This window comes from Cyprinodon variegatus, unplaced genomic scaffold (assembly GCF_000732505.1).
Source record: "Cyprinodon variegatus isolate N-32 unplaced genomic scaffold, C_variegatus-1.0 Scaffold226, whole genome shotgun sequence".
In the NCBI taxonomy this organism is placed as follows: domain Eukaryota; kingdom Metazoa; phylum Chordata; class Actinopteri; order Cyprinodontiformes; family Cyprinodontidae; genus Cyprinodon; species Cyprinodon variegatus.
In genome coordinates this window covers 234,715-246,561 of record NW_015150679.1, presented here as the reverse complement: position 1 = coordinate 246,561, position 11,847 = coordinate 234,715, and the positions used below count along the sequence as shown (strand labels likewise).

The 11,847-nt window shown below is 40.1% G+C and overlaps 1 protein-coding gene across 1 annotated transcript in view; it reads left to right on the top strand.

Moving 5' to 3' along the window:
* LOC107088672 (lipoma-preferred partner homolog) overlaps window positions 1–11,847 on the top strand; it is a 103,198-nt gene that overhangs the window by 84,205 nt on the left and 7,146 nt on the right. The window contains exons 4-5 of the mRNA XM_015380982.1: window positions 6,476–6,654; window positions 10,753–10,873. Of these exons, the coding sequence (XP_015236468.1) occupies window positions 6,476–6,654; window positions 10,753–10,873 (300 nt within the window). The remainder of the gene's footprint in view (window positions 1–6,475; window positions 6,655–10,752; window positions 10,874–11,847) is intronic.

Below are 11,847 nucleotides of genomic sequence, written 5' to 3'. Positions count from 1 at the left end.
AGAAAATCCAATGTGAAAGTCGCTTCCAAAGGGATTTCCATCTGGGCTCTTTATTCAAACTAGGAAAAAAACCAAGAGTTTTGTTCTAAACAAAGCATGATTTTGATCCTCCTCCTAGATCTACTTTAATCTTGTAAGGATGCTAACATTAACTTGCCTTGTTTAAGAAACTATTGGAAAGAAACCATGGCAAACTGGTAATGTTGCTAATGCTACCCAAATTCACAGCTCATGTCATCTTAAGGCTCTTTACAGAGATTATTCAACCAGTCATCATACAGTCAGACTGGTTCAAAGTTTTCTATCTAAGGAAAACCAATGGATTGCATTGACAGCAATCCCTCATACCAAGCATGATTGTAGCGATGGTGGAGAGTAAAACTCCCTTTGTAGGAAGAAACCTCCAGTAGAATCAACTCCATGTAATTTATTTTCTCCTAAAACTGATTGAGCATGATTTAAAGACAGTTTCAGAAATGCTGATGTGAGTTACTAAGATCTGACTCCGTTGGAAAAAATCAGTCTTTTCGTCACAGCGTAGCGCTTCTTAGCTGGAATTTAGGAAGATCAGACATTATGTGAAAAAAGGAGCATCATCACAGATCTTCCTCCCAGCAACTGTTATACTACATTCACACTGCAAGCAGCAGGAGCAGCAGAAACGCGCGTGCTGCTTCATTTTTGATGCTTGTATCAGTTCAGTTGTGACGCGCAGCTGAAGCATCGTTTCTACTCTAGCTGTGTGGTCGAAAAGTGGGTCTGATGCATGTTGGACGGAGCTACCCTATCCTTTCTCAGTAAAAACTAGTTTAATTGCTTTTAAGTCAGAAAGTCCACCAGAAAACTTCATCTTTGCAGTCAGTTCAGACCCCCGTACATCAGCGGTGCTCTGTCACTGGGAATCCCGTTCAACAGCAGCCTCTGGCCTGGTCCCCTTTTCCTTGTTTTCTGCTACTGTTCGCGACTGTTGGAAGGTGTTTTTCACGTACGTAATCCAAACTGCAGGCACCAGAATAAAAAAGCAAACATACTTTACTGGCAGGTTTCGATATTTTTAGTTAATTTAGATGTTAATAAATGCGTGTCAACCATTGACTTTGCATGTAAACTAGCTGCTTCTGCTGCCGCTGCTGCTCGCGGTGTGAACGTAGCGTTAGCCTTCAGGATCATCATTACTTCCAACAAACTTAAGTTTTACATTGTTCTGTTTATCTGCTTTTAAGACTAGTCCTTTCTGGGTTTTAGACAGTGGTAGATTTACACAGATACAATAAATCACTGAATTTCTATAAGCACCTATTAATAAGTTTGCTCTCATTCTATTAGTTTTTTTATATATATATATATATATATATATATATATATATATATATATATATATATATATATATATTTGTCTTTATCTGAATGCTTCCATTTACCAAAATTAATAACATTTCTAATAGCAAACGTTGCCTTAAATAGGTTAATGTTTGTCTTTATAAAGGATAGAGGTGAAATTACTTTTCCGGTATACCGGCTCTATCTGGATGGGCTGATGTTCCTGATTTGGAGCATCTTGTCTTGTTCCTGCCTCTCTTCCTTCTCAGCACCTGGCAGGCTTATGAAGCTACCTGTCATGTTAGAGGCTGCCATGGTTTGTAATTAGCTCATGATGGTTTTTGGATGCAGGATTTCTGTTTGTCCTGCTAGATTGGCCCACATTAAACAATAAAAGGGAGAGAAGCTGCTTGTCAGGGTTTGTTAAATCAGCAGACACCTTCCCTCAGGAACTAAGAGGGTCAGTGTTTTGACTCACAGTTCACCAAGAAGTCAGTGTCTGTTCTCTGCAGAGAAAGCCGAACAGCAGCAGAGCTCCTTCTTTTATCAGACCCATGTTCATTATGGTGTACTTGGTTTTCACGCTCTATGTTCAGCGTGCTAGAAAATAAATTGCGTGCATTCTCGCTGCTCTCCGGCCGGCCTCCTGTCGGTCCGACTTGGTTGTGTAGGAAAAAAAAGGATTGGATAGGTGTAAAATCTGTGTTGATAGTGTTGGCAGAGACTGCAAGTAGCTTAATCTCAGCAATATGGTCTGTCACATTCCCAAGTGTTTCCTTTTTAGGTTGGAAACATGCTGAAATCTTCAGTTCAGGCCTGGTTTTATTGACTGTGGTCTGATTTCTCCTCTGAGCTTCTTATAATAGAGTAGGAATACATTTTTTATTGCTAACTTTTGTTTTGGTTTGCTTTTTAAAGATTCAATCATATTTTCAGCATCTTTTTTCACCCATGTTTTTTTTATTAATTAGGCTCTACTTCTCAGACATGTGGAAACTGAATGCTATATATCAAGAATCTTTTATAGGTCTGAGAGCCACGGCCCAATCAAGTTTTCCCTGGCCGCTACCGACTTTTGTTTGTTTTTAAGCTCTAATTCCTATTTTCTCTGAATTTCATTTTGTACAAAATATAAGACATTAATAAGAAAAAAAAAACAAAATGGTCCAGATTCTTTGATTAGAGGTAGATTGTTCATAGGAATACATGCGTTTATAGACTGTAGATGGTAACCCAGGTTTGCCAAAGGGAAATTGGCAGATTCTGAATGTGGCTGGATTTCTGATCCTTAATTGATGTACATGCTGTTTTTCTTTTGTTTTTGTTTTTTAAGCATTAAACATTTTATCCCCCTTTTTTTTTGCTTTTTTAAATCATATCTGCTAATAAAGTAACAAAAATATTCAAGAAAGGTTGGTCTTATTCCTCAAAGGAGAGAGCCAAGATTTTAAAAAAGTCAGTCTTCAAATTACCTCATTAAAGGAACCAAGCAGTTCAAACCAACCCAACCCTATCTGACCAGTAAATTACTAACCTTTTTACTTCAAATTACAGCAATATTAATCCATTTTTACTTTGCGTAATGGTTGTTTTATTAATCTGTGAAGACAAGGCAAGTTAAATTCCTGTACTGATTTCAGTCATCACTTACAAGCTTAAGTCAACAGCTGTGCTTGCCAGCAGTATCTCACTAAACGATCAAAATCTTTATCTTTGGCACGGATTTCCTTTGCTAAGGGTTGCAACTGCAACAGTTTAGCACATGTCATTTTTTTATATCCATATTGATATATTTCTTGTAAATTGATGTTTGTTTTGAGCCCCATTATTTGGAGGTTAAGTGAAAAAAAAGCTCTTTGACCTTTCTTCTTTCCTTCATGTAGTTACTGGAAGTAACTTATCCCTATCTAAAAGCATAACATAGTGTTAGTATTGATTTAGTAAGTTTTATATCCAAAACATTGCTTATAATTTGCATATAACTTTATATCAGGGGTCACCAATCTTTTTAGAGCTGATTCAGTGGTGCGGAATCATAGGAAGGGCTGCCATTGCTGACCTGTCAATGGTTACCAGTCATATCGGTCACCTACTATGACGTTGGGAGGTCAAGCTAATATACAGTCAGGAGTCAAATTTGTCACTGGGGATTAAAGAAAGAAATTTGGTTTTTTTTTGCCGGGATTTGTCTTTTTTGTCACATTATTTGTCCGTTTTTAACCCTATAATGCCAAATGTATCGTATTTGATACATACGGTTTCTGAAATGTTTTGCATCTGACACCTTTTGCATAATTTAATGGTAAAAACTTTGCTCAAAATCCTATTTTACACAATCAGATATACCTGATAACAGCCAGTAGAAGGCTACACAAAAAATAATCTTGACTTATCGCATTGTAATAAATTATTAATATCAAAAATGTATTTCTGTTTTTTCTTTTTACATATTTTGTTAAAAGGCCAAATAAGGAATTCAGACCCAAAAAAAAGTAATTTTCTGTTTTGTTTTATTCTTGGATCAGGCTTTAAAGGGTTAATATTTCCTTATAGCAAATAAAATACCAGAGATGGTTGCTTCACTTATCTTTATTACATTATTATTAAATAGATGTTAACCGTTACTCTGCACTTTAGTTACCTTATTGTCTCTGACTTTAGTAATTTCTTGGAACTTTTACTTTAGTAAAAATACAATGGAGTAATGCGATACTTGCTAGAGTACAATTTTTGGGTACTCTACCCACTTCTGCATGTGGATGACTTCTCCACATAAGGCAGCGCTAAGGCCGGTCTGTTTCCCTCCTGATAAATTAAATCAACATTTAAAGACTTCTCTGCATTTACTCTGCTCGTCTTTTAAATCCATTTGATCTGAAACAGTTAGGAATGATTAAGTAACAGCTATGTCTGATATTCAGTGAAAACAAATAAACTAATAACTCGATGGCAATTAGTAAGCAATCAGTATACGAATACAACTGTTTAACACACTTTAATCCTGTTCCTGAACTAAACAGTCTTCTGTGCCGAACTCCATCCTGCAACCTGTTAATAAATACTTTTGAGCAATAGGGAGAAGATGAAATCAAAAATACAAGCCACAATTGACTTTAACGCACTTCACTCACCCCTGGGTTGAGCGTGAGGCTGGCTGACCTAAATTCACTTTACCTCATCTGCCTAGACATTTGTTTAGCCTTCTGGGCAAACACTTACACAAATGTATGAAGGAGAGAGAGGTGGAAGGGATTGGGGGTGGAAAAGAGAATACATATGCTGGAGAACATCACATGTAGTGGGGGGGGGGAGCAGCCATCCGGACATGTGTAGACGTATGCAGCCCTCTAGTGGCAGACGGCAGAGGGACGAGGACGTGTGAACGAGAGGGCACGGACTGATTTATGCAGAGGCACTCAGACCGTGAGTGGAAGTGGAGCCCGGGCCAAAAAGGCCGGGAGCACGTGCATGTTCCTCCGTTTTGACATCATAGTCGGGGTGAAGTGGGGGTGGGGTTTAGTTTGTGTAACAGAGCAAATAAACGTTACCTAACCCAAAACAAGACGAGTCACGAGCCAAAGCCAGAACAACAGTAGCTGAGCAGAAAGAAGGAAAAAAAATAAAATAAAAAAACGAGCGAATTGAGGTCATAGAATCTCACCATCAGAGGAAATTTTTTTTTGTATCTTTTTAGTAGCGAACTCATTACAGTGGCCCGGAGGATCCGTGTGCTGTGAAATCATATGCTCTAGTTAAGCTAAACAAGGGCAAGGTATTCCCACATGAAGGCCAGATGAGAATAAGGAAGCAGGAATGCAGACAGACGAGTTGAGGATGGTTTAGTGCTGCTTGGCCCTGGTATCTTACTCACATTCTCAGGTTGTAAATATACCCCCCCCCCATCCCTCCATCCATGCATCCATCCCCTCCATCTCTCTACCTCAGAGTCTGTGTATGCGTGAGGCAAACCTCAAGGGTTCGGAGCAGCGAGCTCATTAAAGGCTTTATTCCACTTCCAGGATCGCGCAGGATTGCAATATGGACATTGTTTACACACAAATGTTGCCCTGGGAATAATGTTTATTTCTATTACCATCTTGGAGGCAGAGAAGGAGGAGGAAGGCGGAGGGGGGGGTAGAGGGGTTGTCTACTCACATTGCTTTTCATGAAATACAGCCTCTCCAGGAGTGCTTTGAAGAAACGGACATTTTTCAAACCACTTTCCTCTGCAGCCTCGGGTCGTCCATCAGCTGCCGCCCGCCCTCCCTCCACGCCGTCATGTTGCAACTATGATATCATGAGCCGGTTTACGAAGCAGCTGGGACATTCTGGGCATAAAGGGGGGAGCGTTCCCCACTCATTAGCATGTAAACTATAAATGTCAGTGCGTGTGAGACGCAGCCTGAGCGGGGAGGACGGCTGGGAGCTTTACCCCGGCCGAGCGGTCACATAAGTGTCATCCTAAACGGCAGGGGCCCGCCGGCGCATCTGGGAGGCAGCGCGTGACGCAGCGCAGTGTTGCTACACACCCGGAGCCGTGTTTGGAAACACTGAGGCAGCTTGCTGCTACAGCGGGGGCCAATGGGAACAACTCAACCGTGCACTCTTTTGCCCAGCCAAGCGCACAGACGGGGGGGAGGAGGAAGGCGGGGGTGCAGAGATCCAGGAAATGCCTGAGCCAGAGGCTGCGACATCAGCTCACACACAGCCTCATCAGGCCACACATTGATCACCCTCCCATGATATAACAGCGCTGCCGTTTGGAGAGCCAGTCGTTATTTATGAAATATTGAAATAACAAATGGCCTCTGTGGGCAGATATTAAGAAGAGAGATGCCACAGATAAGTCAGAGGCGGGCGGCGGGCGTGTCTGCCCGAGTCGGCTGGCTGCAGAAAACCTGCAGTCATCACAAATTGGAAATATTTACAGCGCTCGCTCTTGCATAAGGCAGGATGGAGTGTGGGAGACGGCGGCTGAAAAATGGCTGTGTTTGTGTTTCAGCTTCAGAGGCTTTTAAGTCCAGATCAGCTGAAGGTCTCCATGGTGGAAATGTTTGTTCCACAGTAGAGGAAGCCAACTAACTAAAAACCCGTCAGCTGCTCTTTAAAGCTTTTACAGGTTTTCACTGCATAATCACGTTTGTATTGTTTGCAGAACACTCTGGAGACCTGCAACAGCTGCAGCAAGCCGATCATGGAGCGCATCCTGCGGGCCACGGGGAAGGCCTACCACCCGCACTGCTTCACCTGCGTGGTGTGTCACCGCAGCCTGGACGGCATCCCTTTCACCGTGGACGCCTCCAACCACATCCACTGCATCGAGGACTTCCACAAGTAAACCTCCTAAATCAGCTTTCCTACAACTATTCAGTCCTTTTAAGCTTTTCTACATTTTCTATTTCAGTTTACGTCCCCCTTTACACTGATACCCCTGAATAAAATCTGCCTGCAGTGTGGAATTTAGACTTATGTGATCATGTAAGGGCTCAGAGCTTTTTTAGCCAACATTAGTAGATAAAGAGCACCATAAAGACCAGGGAACTGGTCTGGAGTTCGAGGAGGAAAAAGTAATGATGGTGTCAATGAGAGAATCTATTCATGGTAGAGATTTTATTGATCCGCCCCAACAATCGGTTTTTGATGGAACAGTTGACACAACAGAGCCACAGTTTTTCACAAAGCCAGGCAGACGGTTCTTTCAGAAGGTCTGGGGAAGATGGTGCTCTGATGGTTTAGAAAACTAAAACCAAAGACCAATGTGAAATGATGTCAGTTTTATATATAAAGCACTTTAGAACAGCTTGTAAACGCACCACAGAGTTGTACAGGTTTCTGAAAACCATTTAAGCACATTTAAATTGAAAATAAAGATAAAAACAAATAGGACAGACTTTTTTTTAATTATCCAAATTGGAAGCAGATCTTTTTTTTTTGAACCATTTAATCAATCAATCAATCAATTAATCAATCCACGTTGTGGATTAAGCTGTTCAACATATTAAGTGCAGTAACAGCAATGTTAGCTCTGCTCTACTTTTAAATATGGTTCTGGGAACTTGTAGTGGTTTGTTTGATAGTAGTGTTCTGGAAATAGAGCAGCCCTGCAAAAGATCTCAAGGTAAGCAGGGAGCGAAGCCATTTAAATATTAAAATGTAAAAAAAATATATATATATATATATATTAAAATTGATCAGATAAGATGCAGGCAGAGAAGGCATTACTGGAGTTACATGTTCACATTTCTGGGTTGCAGTGAGGAGTCAAGCTGCAATGTTCTGAATCGTTTGGAGAAGCTATACAGAGAATTGGTCCATGTTTTTTTTATAATGAGTTACAGTAATCTAAGCGCACGGTAATAAAAGCATTCATCATTTTTTAATAATTCTTCAGTCCAGAAGCCCAATTTCCCCGTTTCTAGACAGCGCTGATTAAAGGATCTTGCTGTATGGACAGAAGATATGTGTTTTGAATACCTTTATCATACACTGCATTAACTCTCCATCTATCCAAGTCTTACAATCTTTGATCTAATCTGAAAATCTTTTATATTTGTTTTGAGATTGATGCACTATGCAAGAATAGATTCTGATCTGATCTGGATGGACTACCCAAACATTTGACTCAAAAGCACTTCTTTTAAATTTTTTTTTTTACTAAGCTAGAAGTATAAAGTTGTCACCCTTGAAATAACATACTAAGCAAAACGGCCCATCGAGTACTGATTGTTTGTTAATAACGTGATTTATTGTTTATAGTTATGTAATCAGACTGTCAGTCATTGCATCTCAAAATAAGAAATACAAATGAATGACATGATTGCAAAATAATTCGTGCAAATAAAATATTTTTTTAAATCATTTTGAGCTTATAAACAAAACTAACGGTGGGTAAAAACAAATAACTTAAAGCAACATTATCTACTCTTTACTGTGTTTTCAAATGTTCTTCAAATAGCTTAAATTCCTCAGAGTGAATAGAGTAACCAGAATGCAGCAATACACTGGAAAAATTACAATTAAATTACTTGAGTAAAAGGTAAAAGTTGTAATATCAGCTTGACCTCTTAACTCAAGTAAAAGTGAAAAAGTATGTGCTCCAAAAACTACTTAAAGTATAAAAGTATAAATTAACCTTAAAAAAAAAAAAAACAGCCAGATGCCACCATATGAATTGAAAGCTAAATTTTTCGACTATTTGGAAAAATTCTTTGAGATAGGGCCAAGGATGAGGGAGGTCTTGTTGGTCTCCGTCTGACCTTGACCTGTTAGACATTTCACCATGTTTTTCTGAATCCAACATTGTAGCATGGCATAGACAATTCACCTTTGCAGTTTGAAGAACACCTGCTTGCTTCTAATGATTTCCTTTATCTAACCAATGAGTGTTTGCGTTCTATGACTCATTCAATTACACTAGTGTTCACTAGATGTGGATGGATCCAATAATCTGCATTGGATGGTGCACATGATGTGAAATATATATTTATAACCATTAAACCGAAGCCAAGAGTAATCAGTAACTTTTGTTTTAAAAATGTAAGGAATAGAAATTACAGATACTTCTGTAATTTCTAGAAGTCAGAAGTAGGAAGAAAAATAAGTAATAGAGTGAAGTATAGATACCTAAAAAGTGTACTGAAGCACAGTAACGAAGTATTTGTACTTCGTTACTTGACACCTCTGCCTCTGAAAATTAAAGCAGTAATCTTCTTGTGCAGAAAGATAATTATATTTAGTAAGACTCCTTGAAATAATCATCGATAATGTCTAAATGAGCAGTTTGTCTTACTGCACTGGCAGATTATTGCATTTATGTTTGAGTAGATTCTTCTCAAAAGAATGTCATCTAAATAATCTGCTTTTGTTCAGTAAATTAATCTAAAAACGTATCAAAATACTTTTTGGCTAGTGGTAAGACTGTTGGAGGACAACCTGAAGGTCCATCCTGGTCTCTCTGTTGGACGTTTTTGGGCCTACAGGTTATTTTCTTGCAATAAACTGGTTAAACTCGACTCGTTGCAATGTTCCAACCTGCCGCACTGGAGAGCAAACTGTGTTTTTTGAGCTGCTGATACAGGATCTGAAGACTTCCTTGATGGGAATTACTGTCAACATTTTGAGGAATCAGAGTAAATCCTGAGATGTGGCCATACGATAAATGATGCGTTCCTGTTATTGAATCAGACATCAGGGGTTTCGTAAGCATCGTTTTACCAGAAATGTTCCTCTGCTCACTGACCAGAAGGGAAACAGAAGGAAACTGCTGGCTCTCAGTGTGTGTGTGTGTGTGTGTGTTTGTGCACAATGTGGCACATCCGCTTGGGGCCTGCTGTGTAATTCCACATGGCACGTGTGACCTCAGCAGTCGGGCCTTTGTTTCTAGGAATTTACAAGCTGTGGCCCGTGCTGAAAAAGCAAGGCCGTGGTTCCCCAGAGCCACACGCAGCCTTTTACTTCCTGACTCACACATAGTGAATAAGGATCCGGATTAGAGGAAGTACCAAAACCAGATTTCTGGTCACTGAGCAGGACCTAAAAGCTCAGCCTGTTTTTTTTTTTTCAGATCCTCATTACTGTGGAAATCTCCATGGTTAGTTGTGTGCAGTCTCATTTGATAGATAGGTATTGTAAATGTAGTAAATCCCTAATGTTTTACAGTTACTGACCTGATGTGATGGGGAGAAAACTCCCGCTGTGTTTGATCTGATTTCTGGGAATTTTTCCATATAGTTTCATTGGTGAAAGAGGTTTGAGAAATTTTTAGTTTTGGTTCAGTAGAAACAGAACTACCGTAATTTTCGGACTATAAGCCACGACTTTTTCCCCATTTTTCGACCTTGCGGCTTATATAACAATGCGGCTTATCTATGGACTTTTACAGCTAACAGCTACTAGCGTAATACCTAAATCTATGGATTTTACCATTCACCATGTTGACGTCACATTCGCTTCTACACACAAATATGGTAGCCACGCACGGGAATGCGGAGGTCCTCCGGAAACTTCTACCGCGAGTGGTACGAGACAGAACGACAGCGAGAAAGACGGACATTAAACATAAAAAACCTGCGGCTTATAGTCCGGTGCAGCTTCTATATATATGTACAAATCATGCAATTTAGCTTCTGCGGCTTATATTCAGGTGCGGCTAATATTACGAAAACTACGGTAATTGTTTTAGTTTATGAGGATAAGTAAAGTTTGACCTGGGTACTGCTCAGTTCACCCTTTTAAGAGAATAGATTTAAAAAAAAAAAACTGTTTAAAGCCATTTAGAACATTCCTTCCAGTTTATAATTAGACACTGATGTGATTATCTGTAAAATAAAATACCAATAAATTCCCTTTAGTTTCTGATCGTACTGTGAGTTGAAGTTTGTGCTGCATTTTCTGCCTCTGCTCTGAGCTCCATCTCTGCTGTGTTTCTCACAGGAAGTTTGCTCCACGCTGCTGTGTGTGCCATGAGCCCATAATGCCGGCACCGGGCCAGGAGGAGACGGTCCGTATCGTGGCCCTGGATCGTGACTTCCACGTGCAGTGCTACCGCTGTGAGGTACGCGTCCTTCCTCTGTGTGTTTTTGTTTCCGCCAATGTATCAGAGTGCCAGGGATCCGCAGCGTGAAGCTGCCAGGCTGAACGTACAAACACGTCGCTGAGTCACCTTTTCAAGGAGGCAAGTGAATCATTTCTGTTCTGAAATAACTTTCGCCCTCTCCCAGGCGACCTTGACGATCTTACATGGTAACCAGTCTGTCAGAAGCCGTGCGATTATCTGATAAGAGCAGCTGAGACAATATGTGCCCGGCTGAAGGAGACGGGGTTCATCACATTGTCAGAAAGCTGTGCTGGTGAGCACATGGTGCTGCTGGCAGATGGAAAGGTCAAAGGAAAGCAAAGCAGATTAGATCAGCTGAAGAGGCTCAACAAGAGAAGAACTTTGTCACCGGGGAGCCAGGAGAGGAGGGAGGACACTGTGTTTGCAGAAAATAAGAAGGCACAGGTTAACTTCAGGCTTTTGGCACCAGCAGGAGGGATATAATGACAACTCTATCCTCCTTTTTCCTCCTGGCCAAAAATGAAATTAAAAAATAACAATCATTACAAGTTTTTTAAGCCTTTCTAAGGAAAACATTCTGCTGGGATTTTAAATTCATCTCATTAGATTAGAGCTACAATCTTACCACCTTATAAATCCATGAAGAGGGTCAAAGTTTTGATTGGGGGTGAAGGGAGTGATAAATCAACACTTTATGAGGCAGACCAGTGCGTGTTGGTAAAGTTAGACTAAAGCATCTGGTAAGTCTAGGATTTTGTTGCCTATAAATGCCTAAAAATGTTTTTTTCTATAAGTAAGAGGGGGGCAGTATTATTATCTGGGCCTGGTTCAGATAAAGCTGGGTTTCTTTGAAGCATGAACGTTATTTAATTACACTGGGACTCAATCTTATTCAATTAAATTCAGTTTATTTCTATAGCACCAATTCACAACACATGTCATCTCAAGGCACTTTACAGTTCAACCAGATC